General features: G+C 37.5%; 2 protein-coding genes across 11 annotated transcripts in view; one reads left to right on the top strand and one right to left on the bottom strand.

The window, feature by feature from the left end:
- RPGR (retinitis pigmentosa GTPase regulator) overlaps positions 1 to 20,756 on the top strand; it is a 177,464-nt gene that overhangs the window by 38,756 nt on the left and 117,952 nt on the right. For all 10 annotated transcript variants that reach the window (XM_060407497.1, XM_027962909.3, XM_060407496.1 and 7 more), the window contains 3 exons: positions 10,644 to 10,778; positions 12,510 to 12,567; positions 13,859 to 13,947. In XM_060407497.1, the coding sequence (XP_060263480.1) occupies positions 10,644 to 10,778; positions 12,510 to 12,567; positions 13,859 to 13,947 (282 nt within the window). The remainder of the gene's footprint in view (positions 1 to 10,643; positions 10,779 to 12,509; positions 12,568 to 13,858; positions 13,948 to 20,756) is intronic.
- On the bottom strand, positions 18,116 to 20,687 carry LOC114111215 (large ribosomal subunit protein uL13m-like). Its single transcript, XM_060407498.1, has one exon. It carries the CDS (start codon positions 20,463 to 20,465, stop codon positions 19,929 to 19,931), a length of 537 nt encoding a protein of 178 aa, XP_060263481.1. The 5' UTR covers positions 20,466 to 20,687; the 3' UTR covers positions 18,116 to 19,928.

Raw genomic sequence — 20,756 nt, 5'->3', positions numbered from 1 at the left:
GTGAGAAAGAGGGGGAGGGGCCAGGAGGAGAGGGAGAGGAAGAAGAGGAGGGGGAAGAAAGAGTGGAGGAAGGAGAGGAGGAGAGAGAGAGGGAAGGTACGGAAAGGGAAGAGAAGGAGGGGGCAGTGGGGAAGAGGAAAGAGAATGGGAGAGAAGAGGAGAAGGAAGAAGATGAGAACAATGAGGAAGAGAAGGGAAAGTGCCAGGAGACAGGTAATGAAGAAAATGGAAGGCAGGGAAGAAAGGGTGGGGGAAGGGAATCCAAAGTGAGCAAAATCAGAGAATCTGGGAAATATGACAAAGATAGAACACATCCAAAAAAGTGTACTACTAACAGGGAGGGAAAGGGGAAAGGGCATGGAGTGCAGAGGTTCAAAATACCAGTGCAGTCAAAACAACTATTAGAAAATGGGCCACCAGGTTCCAAAAAATTTTGGAATAATGTATTACCACATTATTTGGAATTGAAGTAACAGATTTTAAATTTGACCTGATTATGTCCAGCCAAACAATTTTAACATCTTATAGATAATAGGCACTCATTCTATTACACTGATTTTGTGTCATGGTCACTTTACATGTGGTACAGTATAAACTCGTAAAGATAACTTGAGGCACTGGTAAATTTTGGCTTCTCTTAAACTAATATTTTGGTGTCCCCCCCCCAAATTATAAATATATAGCTAAAAATATCAAAAGGTCATAGCATATAGTTAATATTCTAATTCCTCACTAAGACAGTGTTAGGAAGGAGTATATTATAAAAGTATTTTGTTTGTGTATATAAGTAAGTCCCTTTAAAAATGGCACAAATTAAGGGTTATAAAAACGTCTAATCTCTTATAACTCTCTGTGTTAGCATAGTTTTTTGCAGTCTATGACTACAGTTTGCCTACCATATAGAATAATTTTATAAGAATGGGTGTTATTTTAAAGCTAAATGAGGAATTCACATTTTTTTTTAAGTAGTGCTTTTTACCTTTAATGTGTCCCTTTTGCAACAATCTACAAAGTGACAGCTGGGTTCAGAGTTTAGACTCTAATGTCTGTTTTAGTTACTGTTTGGTAAATGACAGAATATATAATGAAATGAAAATGAACATATATTCTAGAAGCATGAAAATCTTTTAAGTGGTTACTGGCCAGGCAAAGCTACTCACTGGACTTCTGTTTCCCTATCTGTAAAATAGAATGGATTAGATGGTATGATAATTAAAGCCCTTTGTAACTCTTAGATTCTTTCATTCTAACCTGTTTGTTATTTGCTTAAGAAAATTTTTAAGGAAGAAAAAAATCATGTTTTACAATTAATCCAGTTTTGTATAAAATGTTATTTGCTCTTAAACTGTGATAGCTTTAATATCTTTTGTCTTCTGTAATTCTGTGTTTCCATCTCCTATAATTTCTGAGCTTTCACTGTACTGCCAGACCTTTGCTCCCAGTACTGCCATTCCCAATGTCTGTTACTTACCTTCAATGTATTCTTCATTCACTATTCTGTAAATCTCTGTTTGCTGTTTGTCAGAATGTTTCAAGTAAAATAAAAATTAAATGTATACAGTCAGTAGTTGTTTGTGAAAAGAGAAACTTTTAGATATTGAATTTTAGAGAGGCTAGATTTCCACTAGAGTAATTCCATTGTGTTTAATGCAGCCAGTGTGTTTGTTTCTTCATGGCTTTCCTTTCCCAGCCCCTTCAATATCTTAGACATGATGGATTTCTTATACTTTCCTTTTATCAAGGAGGATTGTCATGGTAGACATCCTGTGAATTTTGTGTAGGTTGAATTCTTTACACATTTGATTTTCCATGAGGAGAAAGACTCAGATAGAAAGTGGAAAAATTCCTAAAGGTAGTTGTAAATCTTTTAGCTGCGAGACTCTGGTAGCTTCCACGAACTAACCAAATATGTGGGTTTGGCATTGCAGTGATCTACCACATTCATTAGTGTTAGAGTTGAATTAGTACCTAGATTAAAATGTATGTGTTGTGTTGATTGTAGTGCCAAACGTGGTTGCTTTAGAAGTAGATTTAGGATTAAATAGGGTGGATGACAGAAGTGGAGCTCATAGAGGAAAAACCTCCAAGGAGACAAGAAACTCTTAAGCTCAAGTACAGTGGTAAAGGTCTGGGTGTTCATCTTCCACTCAAGAGATAATCAGCCTCAATACTGAAATGATGCTCTTAAAATATGTCCATCTCAGTATTTGAACCAGTTGAGATAACCATTTGTAAACAGCATTTCTTACCCTTTTCTTTACCTTTCTCTAGCCAAAGACAATGGAGAAGGCAATGGCAACCCACTCCAGTGTTCTTGCCTGGAGAATCCCAGGGACAGCGGAGCCTGGTGGGCTGCCGTCTATGGGGTCGCACAGAGTCAGATACGACTGAAGCGACTTAGCAGCAGCAGCAGCCAAAGACAAAAAAATTGTGCTCTTTTAGAAGCGGTCATTCATGCAGGCCTAGTGCTTTGGTTAAAAGAGCACTGGCCTAGTCATCTTCAGACCTGAATTAATACTTGGCTAAGTAGGTTGGAGTAACTAGTTCCCTCTTTATTGTCCACATCTGCTGGTTGATCAGGCTTTTACTGTACTTTATCAGTGATCATTTCTGAGGCAATATCAGTGATCATTTCTGAGGCAAGTATGAGTTGTGTATGTAGAATCCATTGAATTACAGTTTCAAATGAGCACTGTGGCAGAAAAATAAGGTAAGATACAAAGGAGGACCACAGAAACATCTGCCGCTGCAGACTGGCAGCACTCCAGGTGAGTGTAATTGAAATGTTCTCTATTATTTCACTATAGAAATAATTGATTTCTATACTGTATTTCTATTACTGTATACATGTAGATTAAAAATAAAATGCTACCATGGAGGAAGGTGCTGTAATTCCGTCGTTTCCTTCTTTCCATTGTGAAAGTTCAATGTGATATTATATGCCCAGTACCTGACACATAACTTATATTTGGTGCGTATTATTCGGTCAACAAATATTTATGTACCAAGCACCAAAAAGAGGACAGAAGCTACCCCAAATCAGGTGGATCTCAAGAAGTGAGGGCTGCTCTCAGTTAACCTCCTGTGGCCCTCCAACCTATCAGGGACTTTAGGTAAGTATAGATTTCTTGAAGGAACACCAGGGAGAAAGAGTTCCTATAACTGCCTTAACTGTTGCTTAACAGTATTTCCCAATACCCCTGTGTTCTTGGGCAGATAGTTTTATCTGCCCAATGATAAAAATACGATTTGAAGATGAATCTCTGGCTTTCCTCCATTAAATCCCTTAATAAGAAGAACGTGGCTTTTATACTCTAAGCTATTTCTATAGATAGAACAGAAAATTTACCAGCATAATAAGAGTGCTTCAAGTTTGGCACTGCAGCTGCCACCGAGAAAGACAAGGCAAGGGCTTCCTGGGAGTGACAGTGAAATGGTAAATGAGTCATGAAAAGTAAAGCCTACCCAGGCAAAGAGTGGGCTGGCGATGGAAGCCAGGAGAGTGTGTCAGTGTGACTGCAGCCTAGAGTAGCCTTGGACTAGATAGAGAGGCATGAGACCTTCTGCGTTTATAAAAGATGTTAAACAGGAGTAAGGTTGATCACACTTGGGCTTTTGTGGCATCCTTCTGTCAACAGGATGGAGGGTGGAGTAGAAAGGGAGAGGACCAGTCAGGGATAGCAGTCAGAAGGCAGTTGCAGTTGAAGAGGCAGAGACTGAAGCGGAGCTGGACTAGGACAGTAGGGTGGAGAGTTGGAAACGTGTCATTACGAGAGATTTAGGGTTAGAATTGGAGGGCTTAGAATTGGGTAAAGATACGGAGCTTGGAGAGAGGGAAAAGGCCAAGATTTTCCTGTTTCTGGCTTGGAGAATTGGGAGGAAAGACTGCCAGGCATGGAGGCTGGGAACTGAGGAGCAGGGACAAATTGAGGAGACTGCCTGGGGCTTTTTCATCCAGGAGATGCTCAATAGACAAATACACATCTGGGTCTGGCACTCAGGGAAGATGCTGACTCTCACCAGCTTATGCATGTAGTTAAAACTGTGGATTTGAATGAGAGGCAGCATTCAGAATGTGAAAAGAAAAGAGAACTGCAGAGAGAATTCAGGGAAACATGAGTAGGTAAGGGCAGGTTGAGAAAGGGAAGTCTGAGAAGGAGCAAGGGTAAGAACACTTTCCAGGAGACAGGGATCCTCAAAGCCAAGGAAGAAGGAGCAGTGGAGGGCCACAGGGCTGGGGCAGAGCCCACGTTGCATCAGAGTGAACTCCAAGAAGTCTGCCTTGCTGAGACGCAGAATCAGAACTAGATTTTGAGAAATAAATATCAAAGAGCTCTGCTGGCATATTTCTCAATTTAGGAAGGGCGATGTGTATTCCAGAGAGTTTGGAGCTCTGGGGTGAAAAATTCTAAATTTTTATTTGCTATTATTATATATGATGATACATAAGAATAGGATATTACTGATGTGAGCTTATCAATAAAAAAGTATGCAATGCTTTAAATATCAGTAAAGGTTTTTAAAAAAAAAAAACAAAACAAAAACAACTCTGAGGGCAGCCATTACAGTCTGCAAATTATTTGGGCAGAGTCGGTTCAGAGCATGGGCCTGAGTTCCTGTCCCAGCCCTCACTGATTAGCTGAGTGGACACCTGGAAACATTTTTATTTTTTTAACCTTTCTGAGTTTTACTTCCTTCTTTTAGTAAAGAAAAGAGGGTCTTTTAATAGTTAACATATGGAACATGTTAGAGATACTCAGCAAATGCTAATCTGTATCACTCTAATTATCCTCTCTGATCACATCAGGTTAGATACAATGCTATCGTCACGAATCTCCAAGTCAGTGGCCGATGTGCATGAATATAGTTTCATGTGCCTGTAAACCTTACTTGTATTTAAACACAACATAGCAACCCCTCAAAAATTAGCTTATGGAGGTAGGTCCATGGGAATGAAATAGATTACAGTAATGATAATCCTTAACTATGGGGTGGAGTGAAAATCCTGTTACACACCATACATGAGTCAAATGCCGCCCCTCAGCATTTGAACCATGATGAAAGGCTGATGGCATTCACATGGTTAGCCTCAGCCTAAAATTTAGATATTAGTGCTGTCAGGGGACCAGAGTTCCCTCTGTATCCTAATTTTTTTTATCAAATAGTTAAAAAATAAGACACATAAATTACAATCATGGATCATGTGTTTGTTTAAGATAAAGAGGAAGATAAATCTTCTAAGGAAAAATGGGGAAATAATAGAGTAAAGCTGAGAACAAGAATAAGATTACATTCCTTTTTTCAGGCCTCTTTTCAGAGTCTTACTGTAATGTATTTGCTGCTGAAAATATAGGATTAGCAATGAAGTAACAGATTGGCACATAGAAAGAAGGGGAAGTTTAGAGATAATGGTGTCATTATAAGCAAAGAATTGGGTAGTCACAACTGGCAGCCTGTGGGTGCACTCCAGCCTATCAATAGACTTGTTTGGTATACATAGTGATTTTATAAACATTTGAATCAGATGCCAACGTTGAAATTTCAGATTTTACATTGAAAACACTTGTTTTGTGGGCTTCGCTTGGAAAACCTGAGTGTCTACAAGTATCATGCCTGGTGGCAACACAGACCTATAGCCCAGTGGAGGGACAGGCCTTCTTCCTTCTCTTGCTCTGGCTGCCAGGCACCTGGCAGAGAATAAAGGGATGTGTTACAAGAGTAGAACAGAGAACTGTACACTTTAAATGAGCTACTTTCTATTGGTAAGATCTGAGACATGGCAAAAAGTGTCCAAGCTTCTTGTTTTGTGACAATCCTCCATGCACACTTGGGATTCTGTCTTACTTTTTATAAAATGGACTTCACAAAATCACTTCTGTTTACATACAAATACTTATTTGCTCATGTTATTTTCTCTGTAAACAGTCTTTTTCATCTTGATACAGACCCTCCTAGATAGGTGTTGATAAATGTCATTTTTCCATTTTACAGACAGACAATAAGTAGGTAGGTGCCTTGCTCAGGCCAAGAGAGGTGGAGCAAGGCTTAGAAAACAGTGTTTAGATCAGAGTATTCAGTAGTGTTCAGAGTATTTAGTGCTCGTCCCACTGTCCATTCCAGCCTCAGTTATTTCTACTGTAGTTAAAATGTGCACTTATATGTCAGCTCTTCTTAACCTAAAAGAAAAATACCTTGAAACTGATATTTAAAAATATGTGCTTTCCCACCTGATGACTTAGGTATAAAGTTCTATGCTGTATTTTATTTTATTTTATTTTATTTTTTTTACTTTTTATTTTTATTTATTTATTTTTTGAATTTACTTTTTTTTTTAGTTTTTTATTTTTTAAATTTTAAAATCTTTAATTCTTACATGCATTCTTGTTTTCTATCCTCTGTGACACTGAGGCAAGTCATGAATCCAGAATTGTAGAGCAAAATTTTACACATTATAGTCTTTTTTTTAACTTAAAAAACTCTTGAAATTAATACATAGGCAAGTATATATCTCATGCATATATAGTTCAATGTATTTTCTACAAACTGTACACACCTATATAGTCAACATCCAGATCAAGGAAAAGCACAGTGTCAGCTCCCTAGAAGCACCTCTTCAATCCCCTCTCATCTGCCACCCACTCCAGGGTGACCACTTGGCCAACTTCTGATTGCAATCTCTAGTTTTTAAAGCATATAATATATTCATTTCTTAAGGAAACTGAAACCTTTTGAGAAACATTTAGTTTCTTAGTATTTCCCCTAAGAAATGTAAAAACTATCGCCCTGGTCTAGACCAAAGACTGCGGAGAAGGCAATGGCACCCCACTCCAGTACTCTTGCCTGGAAAATCCCATGGATGGAAGAGCCTGGTAGGCTGCAGTCCATGGGGTCGCTAAGAGTCGGACACGACTGAGCGACTTCACTTTCACTTTTTACTTTCATGCATTGGAGAAGGAGATGGCAACCCACTCCAGTTTTCTTGCCTGGAGAATCCCAGGGATGGGGGAGCCTGGTGGGCTGCCGTCCATGGGGTCGCACAGAGTCAGACACGGCTAAAGTGACTTAGCAGCAGCAGCAGCAGACCAAAGACTGCAGGTCCCCTCGCTGTGTCTGACCAATGAAACAAGGGTTCTTTCGTGGGATCCAGGCCCAGTCACTTCTTCACTGGGGTCCTAGCACAAAGATGATTTCCCGTAATCACTCCAGAATACCTCTTTACATCTAATGTGGTTCTGGTGACAAGAATGTATTTAAACTTTATCCTTTCTTTTTATAAAATGACAGTATTCTGCCAATCTCTCCTAAATTGTTTCAGTTTGAAGGTAAGTGCTGTATGTGATTTAAAGTAGTTGTCCAGATATGTATAGATTAATTTTAAACGTGCTTAAGTAAGTGCAAAGTGCTACAATTGATGATATGATTTCAATCGCAAATGCATTTTCTAAGCGCTTTCTCAAACTTAGAAAATGATATAGTTCCAACAGTTCTTCATTGTTATAGATTTACATAAAGTTAATGAGTAAAATTGTATTGGGTTGGCCCAAAAGTTCTTTTGGTTTTTAAGGTAGAAATAAAAGACACATTTTTCATTTTCACCAAGAACTTTACTGAACAATGTGTTCACCGATTTGTTCCACTACCTTCTGCCATTTTCCAGGCAACTTAATAATTCCATCTTCCCCAAATTTTGTATCTTTTTGAGCAAAAAACTGTTCTAGGTGCCTTAGGGAATTGAAATTTTTCCATTAAGAGAATTTTGTAAAGACCAGAAGGGCATCTGAAGGTGCAATGTCTGGTGAATACAGTGGATGAATCAGAACTTCCCAGCCAAGCTGAACAGTTTTTGTGTGGTCATCAAAGAAATATGTGGTCTTGCATTATCCTGATAGAAGATGATGCATTCTCTGTTGACTGATTCCAGACAGTTTTCCTAGAGTACTGCTTTCAATTGGTCTAATTGAGAGCAGTACTTGTTGGAATTAATCATTCCGTTTTCCAGAAGGAGCTCATAATAGAGGACTCCCTTCCAGTCCTACCACATACACAACATCACTTTCTTTGAATGAAAATCAGCCGTTGGTGTGGTTGGTGGTCTCTTCCATTCCACATTATCGTACAGTATCCACTTTTAATTACTTACAATTTGTTTTAAAAACAGAATGTTTTTGTTTTTCATTGAGAATTGGATGCAGAAATAGTCAAGAAGGTTTTTTTTTTCCACTTAGTGCAACCCAAACATCAAAGCAATGAACATAACCAAATGGGTGCAAGTGATTTTCAACATTTGATTTGATTATTTTGAGTATGTCAGCTATCTCTCACATGGTATAACACTGATTCTTTTCAATCTTTGGATTTGATCACTATCAACTTCAACTGGTCTGCCTGACTGGGGAGCATCATCCAGCAAGAAATCTCCAGCATGAAACTTCGGAAGCCACTTTTGACACATTCAGTCAATCACTTCTCCATACACTTCTCCATACCTTCTCCATACACTGCACAAATCTTTTTCTTTTTTACATTTCTGTTGTATTTTTACCTTTCTTGAAATAATACAGCATAATATGTTGCTTTTTTCTTCCATCTTCAATATCAAAATGGCTACACAAAAATTCACCAATTTTGATGTTTTTTAATGTATGCTGATATGACAGCCATCACAATACAATCTAACAAAATTGTTTTGAATGAAGTTAAAGACAATAAGTGCTACTAGAGCCATCTTATGGGGAAATAACCTTTTGGCCAACCCAATAGTTTATTATAAAAAAAAGCAAGATGTCCTGCTTCTAAAATCAGGTAAAACTCCATGTTTCTTTTCATAATAGCATGATATCCTATGGTTACATTAATACCTTAGTAGACTAGCGCAGTTACAGTTGACCCAGCTCCTAGATTATCCAAACTGTCCAAGAAATGAGGACTTTGATGGGACACAGCTCACTGCCCCTCCCTCTGGGAGATAAGTGGGCAGAGTCTGAAGTTCTCTGTCTCAAGAGCTCTGTTCCTTTCTAGTTGGCCTTCAGATAATGTACATTTATAAATACATCTACTTAGCAGACCTAAGTCTTAACTCTAGTAATCTTGTTTCCCATTCTCTTCCAAGGTGAAGTGATCTCTGATTATTTCATTTACTGTCACGTGCATTTGGCTAGCCATAATATGTAAGTCACTTAGAGGGGAAAGCATGCAGAAGAAGAAGAAAGCTTTAGGAGTCCTTGGTAAAGAGTAGCTCCCTTGTCATGAACCCTACCCAACCTAAACATGTAGCACATCCTTCAGTGTAACTCTCTACCCTGTTGCCTTCTCCTGTATTCCCCTCCTGAGTGCACTACCTCATGGCCTTGATTAACTGAAATTAAGGCCTCCCACAGTAACTTCTGAAACTCTTTCTTACAATCTCAAGGCTTCACTTCTGGATTGCTTGTCCTCAGTGGGAGTGCTATCAGGCCATACCCTTAGTGCTACTGGCCTGAGGATGCCACTTATATGTGTAACTGAGGTGTGAAATACATTCTTTCCCTAGCTTGAACTCTCACAATTTATATTTTTTTTCCAGGAAAAAAAAAAGGTGAGTTAATTAGTAGAGACATTCTTTTCTAACCACCCAATAAAGATTCTGTTGGGTATCAGGCTTCTCCTTAACCAAATAGCCACTAGGAAGGTGACCATGAGCAGCTAGTTACAGTGTTGAAGGGATATAAAGGACCTATATGGTCTCAGGCAAATATGGCTAAGGTGAACTTTGTGAAAACATTCTTCAAAGGAGTGAATGGCACAGATTACTTACTGTGTCACCTGTTTTAGGGGCCATTGTGCCTTTAGCGAAGTGCATAAATGAAAAGCGTAGGTAAAAATGTCCAATAAAGAGTCCTGTCTCTTAATGACAATAAATAAGCAGTTTTGAATCCAAAACATGAAATGGCAAAAAATATATAATCAATATGGAATAAAGGGTAAAACTAATATTTTCTTCCTTTAATGAGCATTACATGATTTATTATCAGTCTACCAAGTCCATAGATAGGCTATTTTATAATTTAGATTAACTGGACAGGAGCCAGCTGAACAAAGTTCTGCCTCTGTTTGGTTTTCCATCTGCTTCAAATAACCAAGAGAAAACCACTTAAACTGCCTATGTCCCTTTATCTTTTTCCCAGAATGTAAGTAATTATAGTTACTTCTCTCTTGGGTACTAGTGAATTGTACTTCTGAAGTGATTTTAAATTCCTATGTTTTGGGAAATGAACATAGTATATACATATGATTATGTTATAATGCTACAGTAGCTAGAAAGCTTTTGAACTTCTCTAATATTTAAAAGCATTCTTTTGAGACAGCCCAGAAAGCATTTTGTTTTTCCATTTTAACCTTACCGTAGGTGCAGAAAATAACTTTGGTAACCTTAGTCATTGAAAATATTGAAATAGAGTAACTAACATGTATAAAATCCTTGGTAATATAGTAACTTGATATGGAACATGGATTATTCAGTATTTTACTTCTTTGACTTTCATATTTGAATTCATAGTCTGTGTGTTCTTCGAAATGGTATAAATTATTATGACAGCAATATCACATTTCTTATTTTTTTAAAAAAGAAAATTTCAACTCTTCCTTGATTATCAATTTTGTCACAGGATCATGAACTTTTCAAAAATGAAGACCTGGTTGAGGAAACTGACGAATATACAGAAGGCAAGAAGAAAGATACAGAAGACAATAAAAGTGTTCCTAAAGACGATCACAGTGACACTGACAACTCTGTTAAAAAGGTATTGACAGCCATTAAAAATGTATGATGATATGTGCTTAAATCCTGAGATCCTGCTCAAGAAAAAGCTTATAGGTCTCCTGGTCTCTGCAGAGGGCAGATTCCAACTTCCTTGGAGAACAGAAATACTTCTGTGAATGACTTTGTTCATATACTGTAGGACAAAACTTAGGCAGATGTATGAATCAGGCACCCTTTTTTTCCTCCCTGGCATTCTTTCCACACTTTTTGGTAGCATTCTGTTGTTCAGATGAGTGAAAGTAAAGTAATATGGGCCAGTATAGTACACTCTTGAGAAATTAACCAAGAGATTCAGCACCAGGTCCTTGAAATGGTAAAATTACAACACGAGGAGCCCAATACTAGTGGCAGAAATGGGATGTGTATGTGCACACATACATGTGTATTTTTACATGGCCATGGACAAATGAAAGTTGTTCACAGCAGTGTTTGAGGTTGTGATTGGTTCTGCACAGATGTGGTCTGGGAGAAAGTATTTATAGGAGGAATGGGAGGAGGCCTCCATGAGGAAAAGAAAGTAATCCTGAAAGTGGAGCTAGAGATGCCAAAACAATCTCTTCCAATTGGCAGATTTCCCTGAGTGACCCTGCTAGGAGACAGGTGGTAGGTTTGAAATCATTCATTTTCTAGCACTACTCTGGATTCATTTCCGAGGTATGGAATTCAGAAACCCAAACCAAATGATACTGTATTGATTCATTTTCATTTCATTTTTTAGATCATTTGCAAAGAGCTCTGAGTTAATCATGCCATCTCATTAATGAAACACTACCATCACTTGTCTGTGTGAGGCTCTTCTCTCTTTATTTAAATTGATTCCCTTTGAACCCCACATTCCCCTTTTCCTTAACACAGACAACCATTAAAACATGCTTTCCTTTTATTTGAATGTATTCTTGTAAAACATATATTGTTTTGTATGTATGTATTTTTAACTTACGAAATGGTATTGTGCTCTAGAGGTCATTCTCTCCTTTACTTCCTTCTTTTTCCAAGACTCCTTTCACTGAGGGAAAAATATATTCTAGCAGTTATTGTTTTCTTTCAGAATAAGGGGAAAATTCTGTTTCATAAGGAATATTTATGAGTTCCAGTTATGGTGGTCCCTGAAATTATTTAGCTTGCTGCTGCTGCTGCTAAGTCGCTTCAGTGGTGTCTGACTCTGTACGACCCCATAGATGGCAGCCCACCAGGATCCCCCATCCCTGGGATTCTCCAGGCAAGAACACTGGAGTGGGTTGCCATTTCCTTCTCCAATGCATGAAAGTGAAAAGTGAAAGTGAAGTCGCTCAGTCGTGTCTGACTCTTCGCAACCCCGTGGACTGCAGCCTACCAGGCTCCCCAGTCCATGGGATTTTCCAGGCAAGAGTACTGGAGTGGGGTGCCATCGCCTTCTCCGATTATTTAGCATAGAATTCATTAAATTCCAATTTGACATTATAAAATGTTGAGCTAATTCATATACCAATCAATGTTCCTGAATCTTCTTTGAGTAGAATTCTTGAATATACAGTTCTTGTTAATTATACAGTTTTATGCTAGTGAAGGATATTAGCAATTATCTAAGGTAAGAGTCCAGCAAAGAGAAGTAATTGTCACACGTTTATGTTATTAGCTAGAGACCGACTCTAGAACTCTCCTTAAAACCAAGACTAGGTTTTCTAGCCCAGTACAAATGTTTTTTATTATATTGTTTCTTTATTGTTTATAGGATGAAAAAATCAACCGAGAGGAACGAGCCATTCATGAATACAATGAAAATCCAAAAGGTGTGAGCATGTTTGACTTCGAAAGCATACTTTTAAAAAGGCTAGATACATAGCATACTACGTTCATATGTACTTACAGATTTATGTATACTGTGCTGTGTAACTAAGCACATAGCTTACACACATATATTCTATTGTACACTTTTTATTGTCACATGACCCTCATAAGCTATGAAATACGTGGCACAGTATTACGTGTTCTCATTGATCACCGCCATAGCTTCTTTACATGGAAATATTCCCATCACTCATGGCTGCTCATGTGTCAGTGTTAAGTGATTTAGAACAGCCTTTTTACTACTTGTTTTTTTTCAGTCAGTACTATGAGGTTGGGCATTTGTCCCAGATCCTCATTTATATGTCTGGTGAGCACTGCCAGACCCTGTCACCAATGTCCATGCTGGCCTAGAGCCACAGCAGGCCATCCAGTTATTTCCCCCAGAGCCTAGACCTGAGTCTTTGATGGTACCACAGGCGTTTCAGAGGAATCGTTTCCCAAGCCTCACTGCTGGTGTCAGAGAACAGGTGCCGCAGAACAGAAGAGACTGTGACTGCCCTTGAGACCTGCAGTGTCTACACCCAAAGCATTGGTGTTTTTGCTCTATGAGCCCTGTGTTATTTTCCACACCATAACATCACAGTGTGCTTTTGCTGCAATGTCATTACAAATAACTCTCCATAGTAGATCTCATCTGAATTTAAGCAAAAGAAAGAATAGTTCCCGTAATACTTTTTTCCTTCTAACTTCTGCAGAAAGATAGTAAGTTTTAGAATATTTTAAGTAAAATGTTAAAATATTTGTCATTGCTAAGTATTCTGCACCCTATAACCTAAAATGTTAAAAAGAAACTAAATTTAAGATTTAGGCTGTTGATCATATAAAATTAGAAGGATGCACATGCTTCATGAGTATACTTGCAAGATCATTATTCAGCTATGTAACATACGGGTTAATTTGAAACACCAAAAAATATAACATGTCCATTTGGGTACAGATAATTTCATTGCAACTAAGTTTATTATTTTAAAAGGTACTTTATATTTTACTTTATACCTTCCCTAACATTTACAGTTATCTTTGCTATATTTGGGTACTGATCATCTAAACATTTACAGCCTTGGTTAGGTCATTCTGATAATTTTGCCTTAACTTTTCAAGAAATATGCAGTTGTCCTCTACTCTTTAGTATTACCCCATAATTCATGGTTGATAGTGTTTCACAGAAAGCAGCAGGACTTTTCTTTTTTTCATTAGTTAGAAAAAAATGTTTCATAATATATCCTATCATAGGAAATATGTGTGATCGTGCAAAGAGTAGCTCTTCAGAAATCCTGGAAGATAGCGAATCAACACCAACTAAAGACATAAAAAAATCGAAGGTAAGTGAAATGAATTTTTCATTTAGTGTCAAGGCCAAAGTATTGAATTGCTTCTTCTACTTTTATATAATGATCCGCATAATTTAACTCCCTTAATATGAGTTTTGGTGGCCCAAGAACCCTGGTGGCTCAGAGGTTAAAGCATCTGCCTCTAATACGGGAGACCTGAGTTCGATCCCTGGGTCGGGAAGATCCCCTGGAGAAGGAAATGGCAACCCACTCCAGTATTCTTGCCTGGAGAATCCCATGGACGGAGGAGCCTGGTGGGCTACAGTCCATGGGGTCACAAAGAGTCGGACATGACTGAGCGACTTAACTAACTAAGAACATGTGATAAATTCCAGGTGATGTTTCACGTTTTTAACGTGCCTATTTACTTATTGGACATTATGATTCAAGATTATGATTCAAATTGCTCTGCCAAAATGTAATAGCATGTTCCTTTCAATCATCCCATGCATACTGATTTATCATACAGGAAAAGATACGTTAAAGAACTCTATTGCTTAATTATAAGAGTATACTATCCTGAGAGTCTAGAATAGAGTAAGGCTAAGTAAGACAAGAAATAGGATGAATTTAAAAAATTGATGATTGTGCTTAGAAGACAACATGCTACTTCAGTGTCTCCTGACTGATACTTGTTTTGGAGTTTATACAAGTCTGATAGATAACGTTTCTTCTTGGAAGTAAACTAGTCTTTCCACTTGAAGAAGAACTTTATTTAATCATGAGACCACATTTCCAGGTAAAAGTGTTAGAAGGAAACATGGAAAACAGGAAAAATGAAAAGCTTTGTTAAATTCTTATTCAACCTTAGGTCTCAGCTTAAATGTCATTTCCACAGAGGCCTTTTGTGACCAACAGCACTTATATAAATTATGTCTCATTATTATTCTCTTACATAGTACCCTTTTTCTTATACTTCTTAGTTTTTGTCACCGTTTGCAATTACATAGTCATTTGTTTACTTTATGTCTCTGTCTCCCCACTGGCCTTCAGCTCCATGGGGACAGAAACTATTTTCTGTTTTGCTTTCTAGTGGCACACATCACAGTTCCTGGTATATGACAAATGCTCAGTAAACATTTTTGGTTGACAATGAATTGTAAAATGTAAGGGGGTAAGAAAGAGGAAAGAATGAAGGTAAAGCCAGGAGCCATCCTTAGGGTAGTGAACAGTCGTCTTTTGCCATCTTTGTGGGTAATATGCCACTCTGAAATTTCTTTCAGAATTACTTCAGAAATGTCAACAGTTATTTTAGCCCAAATATCCATATTGTTATCTTTTACTAAAAATTTCTTCATGACCATTTTTATCTTTCTAAAAGTATCTTACAAGTCTGGATTACTGTACCTAAAGATGTCTTTGACCTGGCTCAAAGGACACTTCAGAATTATTATCCTTTTTAGAATCATAATGAGCATCGCTAGAACATTTCATCAGGATTTAGGAACTTTCTAGATTTTCTGTCTAGTAGAACAGAACATTTAACAGATACTCCACCACTACACTTTGTAGCTTTCCTGTGAAAACTGTTTTCAAATGTAAAGAGCTCAGGGAGAGAGTCTGGCAAAGAAAATCAAATATGAGGGAAAAGGATGAAAAGTAAAGGAGTCAGGAGACATGAGAATCCAAGGAGAGGAAACGTGAAACAAAGCAGCAGAAAAAAAAATAACTGAAACACACCTCTGACCAAATGAAAATGCTTATTCTAGAACACGTGGTCGAGTTTAGGGAACGTTTCAGGCTCTCCAGTCTTCAGCATTGTCGGTAGATGATAGCATTTGAATATATGGGCCAGGGGAGGCCTGAGCCAGAAAAGGACTGCCGTGTGGCAGGCACCTGTAACGGCAGGCCAAGTAGGGAGCTCCGCCGGCCCACGTGACAAAGGGGAGGCAGGTCCAGGACACAGTCCAGGCTGAAGAGTTCAGTCTCAAGCTTTGATTCTGCTTAGTTTCTCATTTATACCTAATGTAAAAATATAATTCACTAAGTACATATGTCCTTGGCTAAAGAAACAAAAAGTAATGAAAATTATATTTTTAAAAGTCAAGCAGTAATAAATATACTTCCAACTTAAAGAATAGGCTGTTATTCTATATATTTTAAAAAGGTAATAGATGATTTGGATGAGATTTTTTCCAATCCTTCCCACATGATATATTTTAATTTACAATGTCTCTAATCTATTTATACCATCTAAGCCAAACAAATCAAGCTGTTTTTAAAACTTGGGAAATAAATGATGCATTAACTCATATCAAAATAATTATGTGTTTGAAATTTTACATCCCTTCCCTTAATTAGACAGCCACTCCAAAGATAATCTAAAAACAAACAAAAAAAAAGAAATAATTACACTCTTGGTGTCTGCAAGACAGAATTCACCATTGAATTTTGTTTTGATGATTTTAAATGTTTCTGATAGCCAGGTTAGGACCCATGATTTTAATTGGTGGCAGAGATTTTTGATGATTGTTATATCTGGAAATTTCCAGATGCTGCTTTTCCAAATTGTAGCAAATTTGGATCCACAGTTAGCCACTAAGAAAAATGTGTTATTGGCTTAATTTCCACCTGAGTAAGCTAATGAAAAAAGTAGGAAGCGTCTTAGCCATTAATAATAGTTTCTTCCCATCATGAAATTAGTTTATTTATGTATTTATTTAGCATACATTTACTGGAAGCCTCTTATGTGCCAGGCACAAGGCTGAAAGCTGCAGATATACAGAGGTTAAAAAACCACTGCTGTCCCTCAGAAACTAGCTAGAACATGGCAGACTCCTGGATAATTCCCCATACCAGTGCAGAGTCAATTGATTTCTTATTCATTGTCATGACCATAAATACAAGAAGCTGACATGAGAATTTCTCCACCAAAAATTATGTATGTGGGGTCTTACCTTTCCTGATGGCTTCCTTTTCTCTGATACTATGCTTTATTCACCATGGCAGCACAACTCAGCACGTTTGCCCCAAGTACACAGCTTTACTGTGTTGTGAAGAAAAGCTTAGATCAATTATACTAGTTTCCTGCTGCTATCAGTTTTCTCAGGCTTAATACATGAGAGGATCTCTTTCATACCCAACCAATAATTACTCCCCTGCTTTTTAAAAATAGCTTTATTTAGATATAATTGACCTAAAATGAACTATGCATTTTTGAAGTATGTAGTATGATTAATTTTAACATAATGTACACCCGTGAAAGCATAATCACAATCAAGAGTATGAACAGTGCCGTTATGAGCAGACGGTTCTTTGTGCCTCTTTGTAATCTCTGTCTACACCCCACATCCCCCTGCCATACTGAGCAAATCACTGATAACTGTTTTGAGATTCATCCATGCATGTATCAATAGTTCATTCCTTTATATTGCTGAGTGGTCCATTTTGAGTTAATTTCTTATTGTGGTAAAGGTATGGATTGAAGTTCTATTTTTTAAAAATTTTTGTATATGGACAATTATTCTAGCATCATCTGTTGAAAAAAAGAATCCTATCCCTTCTCTACTGAATTGCCTTCAAACCTTTTTCAGAAAGCAATTGATTTTTTACGTATGAACTGATTTCTGGACTCTGTATTCTGTTCCTTTGACCTGTTTATCTTGTGCCAGTACCACAGTGTCTGGATGACTATAGCTTTAATGTAAGTCTTGAAATCAGAAAGTTAGTCCTCCAATTTTGTGCCTTTTCAGACATATTTTGGCTATTCTAGACCTTTTATACTTAAACATGTGAATTTTTACAATCAGTTTGTCAATGACTGAAAAAAAATGCGTGCTGAGATTTTGATTTGAAATTGTTTTTGAATCTATAGATAAATTTGGGGAGAATTAATATTTCAACAATATTAAGTCTCCTAATTCATGAACATGACATTTCTCTTATTGATATCTTTTCAAATTTCCTTTTGCAATATTTTGTTGAATTTTTCTTAACACGGAAGTTGAGGTCACTGATTGAGACCTTTCTTCTTTTTTCTTTTAGGCTTTTTGTGCTGTAAATTTCCCCTGAACTACTTGATATGTTGTGTTTTCATTTTTATCCAGTTCAGAATACTTTCTGAGTTCCCTTTTGATTTCTTCTTTGACTCATGGGTTATTTAATTTCTATGTATTTAGGAATTTTTCTGGGCTTCCCAGGTGGTGCTAGTGGTAAGAACCTGCCTGCTAATGCAGGAGGTGTGAGAGACTCAGGTTCAATCCCTGGGTGGAGAAGATCCCCTGGAGGAGGAAATGGCAACCAATTCCAGTGTTCTTGATTGGAGAATCCCATGGACAGAGGAGCCTAGTGGGCTGTAGTCCATGGGGTCACAAAGAGGTGGACACGACTGAAGTATCTTAGCAAGGCAAGGGATTTTTCTAGTCATCTTTTTGTCATTAATTTCTAATTACATTGTGACTGGAAAAATACTTAGTATGAATTGATTCCTTCTGAATTTATTGAGACATGTTTTATCACCCACAATCAGGTTTATCTTGGTAAATGTTCATTTGAGAAGAAGGTTGAGAAGAATACTGTTGTTGGGAGGAGTGTTCTATTAATGGCAGTTAGGTCAAGTTGGTCGATAGTGTTGTTCAAGTTTCTTTCCTTCCTGATTTTCTGTCTACTTGTTCTATTATTGAAAGAAAAGTATTAAAATCCCTTACGATAGTTGTGGATTTGCTACTTTTCCTTGTGCTTCTATTAATTTTTGCTTGATATATCTTAAAGCTGTTATTTGGTTGTATTCTATATAATGTTTAGAATTGTTCCATCCTCTGAATTGACTCCTTCATCATCATGAAATGACTTTCTTTATCCCTAATAATATTCTTTGCTCTAAAATCTACTTGATCTGATATTATATAGCCACTTTATAGCTTTCTTTGAATTAGAGTTATCTTTTAACATACTTTACTTTTAAACTATTTGTGATTTAACATTTGAAGTACATTTGATTTAGGCAACATGTAGATGGGTCTTGCTTTTTTATTTAATCTGAAAATCTCTGCCTTTTAATTGGAGCATTTAGACCCCAGTGTCACTAGTGGTAAAGAACCCATCTGCCAATGCAGGAGACATAAGTGGTAAAGAACCCACTTGCCAGTGCAGTAGACGTAAGAGATGCTGGTTTGATCTCTGGGTTGAGAAGATCCCCTGGAAGAGGGCATGACAACCCACTCCAGTATTCTTGCCTGGAGAATCCCACTGAACAGAGGAGCCTGGAGGGCTACAGTCCATAGGGTAGCAATGAGTCAGACATGACTGAAGCAACTTAGCACGCACGCACATAGATGGGTCCTGCTTTTTTATCTTATCTAAAAATCTCTGCCTTTTAATTGGAGTATTTAGACCATTTATATTTAATCTTTATTTAATATTTAATCTGATTGTTGATGCCATTAGGTTTAAGTCTATTTTCTTGCCATTGGTAGTATTTTTCTTTGTCCCTAAAAAAATGCTACTTTACTTTATCAGATATATCTTTTTTTGTTCTTATATTTTCATTTGTAGTTTAGATGCATCTCTTGTAACTGCCTATAAGCTGGATTCTGACTTTAAAAATGTTAACATATACAGTACCTAAAATCTAATGCTAATGAATGTTCCTTTTCCCCAAATATTACCAGGATCTTAGAAGAGTTTTCTATCACCCCTTTCTTCCCATTTTACATATTATTGTATCAAGTATTTTATTTTTTTAACCTCATCAATCTAATAATGTTATTGTTATACTGCTTTTTTTTTTTTTAAGTAAGGGGCAGTTTTATTCTTATCGTTTCCAACATTCAAATAGCACTATACAATAAAACAATTCCATAAAATAACATTTTACTGCAATTTCCTAATGAAGGAATATCCCTTCCTGAGCTTTCCCCACAAGCTTTCAGCCCCCAGAGCAGGCTTTCTGTCAGAAGGCAGCTATTGCTTCATCCTGCTCTGAGGAAGGAGTTTCAAGCACCACATCATTATTTTCTGAAATTTTCTTCCTCCTACAGCCGATAATCCTTAGGTGGAGACCAAAGTCTTGGAAAAGCCTCTATTTCTTCTTGTGTGTACTCATCTAGACGTCTGGGCACTTTTCGTGGTTGGGGAAGCTCTTCTGTTAAATTCTTAAGAATATCTTCTGGTATATCTTCATCTGGGAAAAGATGCAACCTCTGCATCAGAGTTCTTCTGTGAAGGTTTTTTGGCAGCATGCCATAAATAGCTAGTTTTACAATTGCTACTGGATCCTTCCGGTGAAGCTGAGCAGCTGTTACTTGTTTAAATCCACCTGGGTAGCCAGTATGTGAGGAGTACACTTTTTGCTCCCACTTGTTTCCAGAAAAGGCAGTGTGCCTTGTGTTCATGATGACAACATGATCCCCACAGTCACTCAGTTGATGGTACACAGGCTTATGCAGTCCTTGAAGTCTAACTGGTGCCAGGGCAGCAAGCTTGCCAGGGGGCTGCATCTTCCCATCTAGGAAATACCAAACTCGGGCAAAAGTGGCCCATTGCTGCGGCGCCCTGGACAGACTTGCCATGCTCCCGAGGGGCGGCTCCACGCTTCCAATACTGCTTTCTTTATTCACCACTCCTTTTCACATCTCATATGTCCTTTCTATAATGTTGTTTTTATTCTGCCTGAAGAAATCTTTTCGAAGTTACTGTCATAAATTTCTTTCTGTAGTTAACTTTTTCAGTTTCTTTCACTTGAAAATTAATGGTAGTATGGCTGGTTGACAGTTATTTTCTTTTAGTATCTGCTCCCATTGTTGCTATTAAGACATTTGCTTGAGTATATTGGCTGATAATTTCACATATACCCTGTCATT

This window comes from Ovis aries, chromosome X (genome assembly GCF_016772045.2).
Source record: "Ovis aries strain OAR_USU_Benz2616 breed Rambouillet chromosome X, ARS-UI_Ramb_v3.0, whole genome shotgun sequence".
In the NCBI taxonomy this organism is placed as follows: domain Eukaryota; kingdom Metazoa; phylum Chordata; class Mammalia; order Artiodactyla; family Bovidae; genus Ovis; species Ovis aries.
This window is presented reverse-complemented; position numbering and strand designations above follow the sequence as displayed.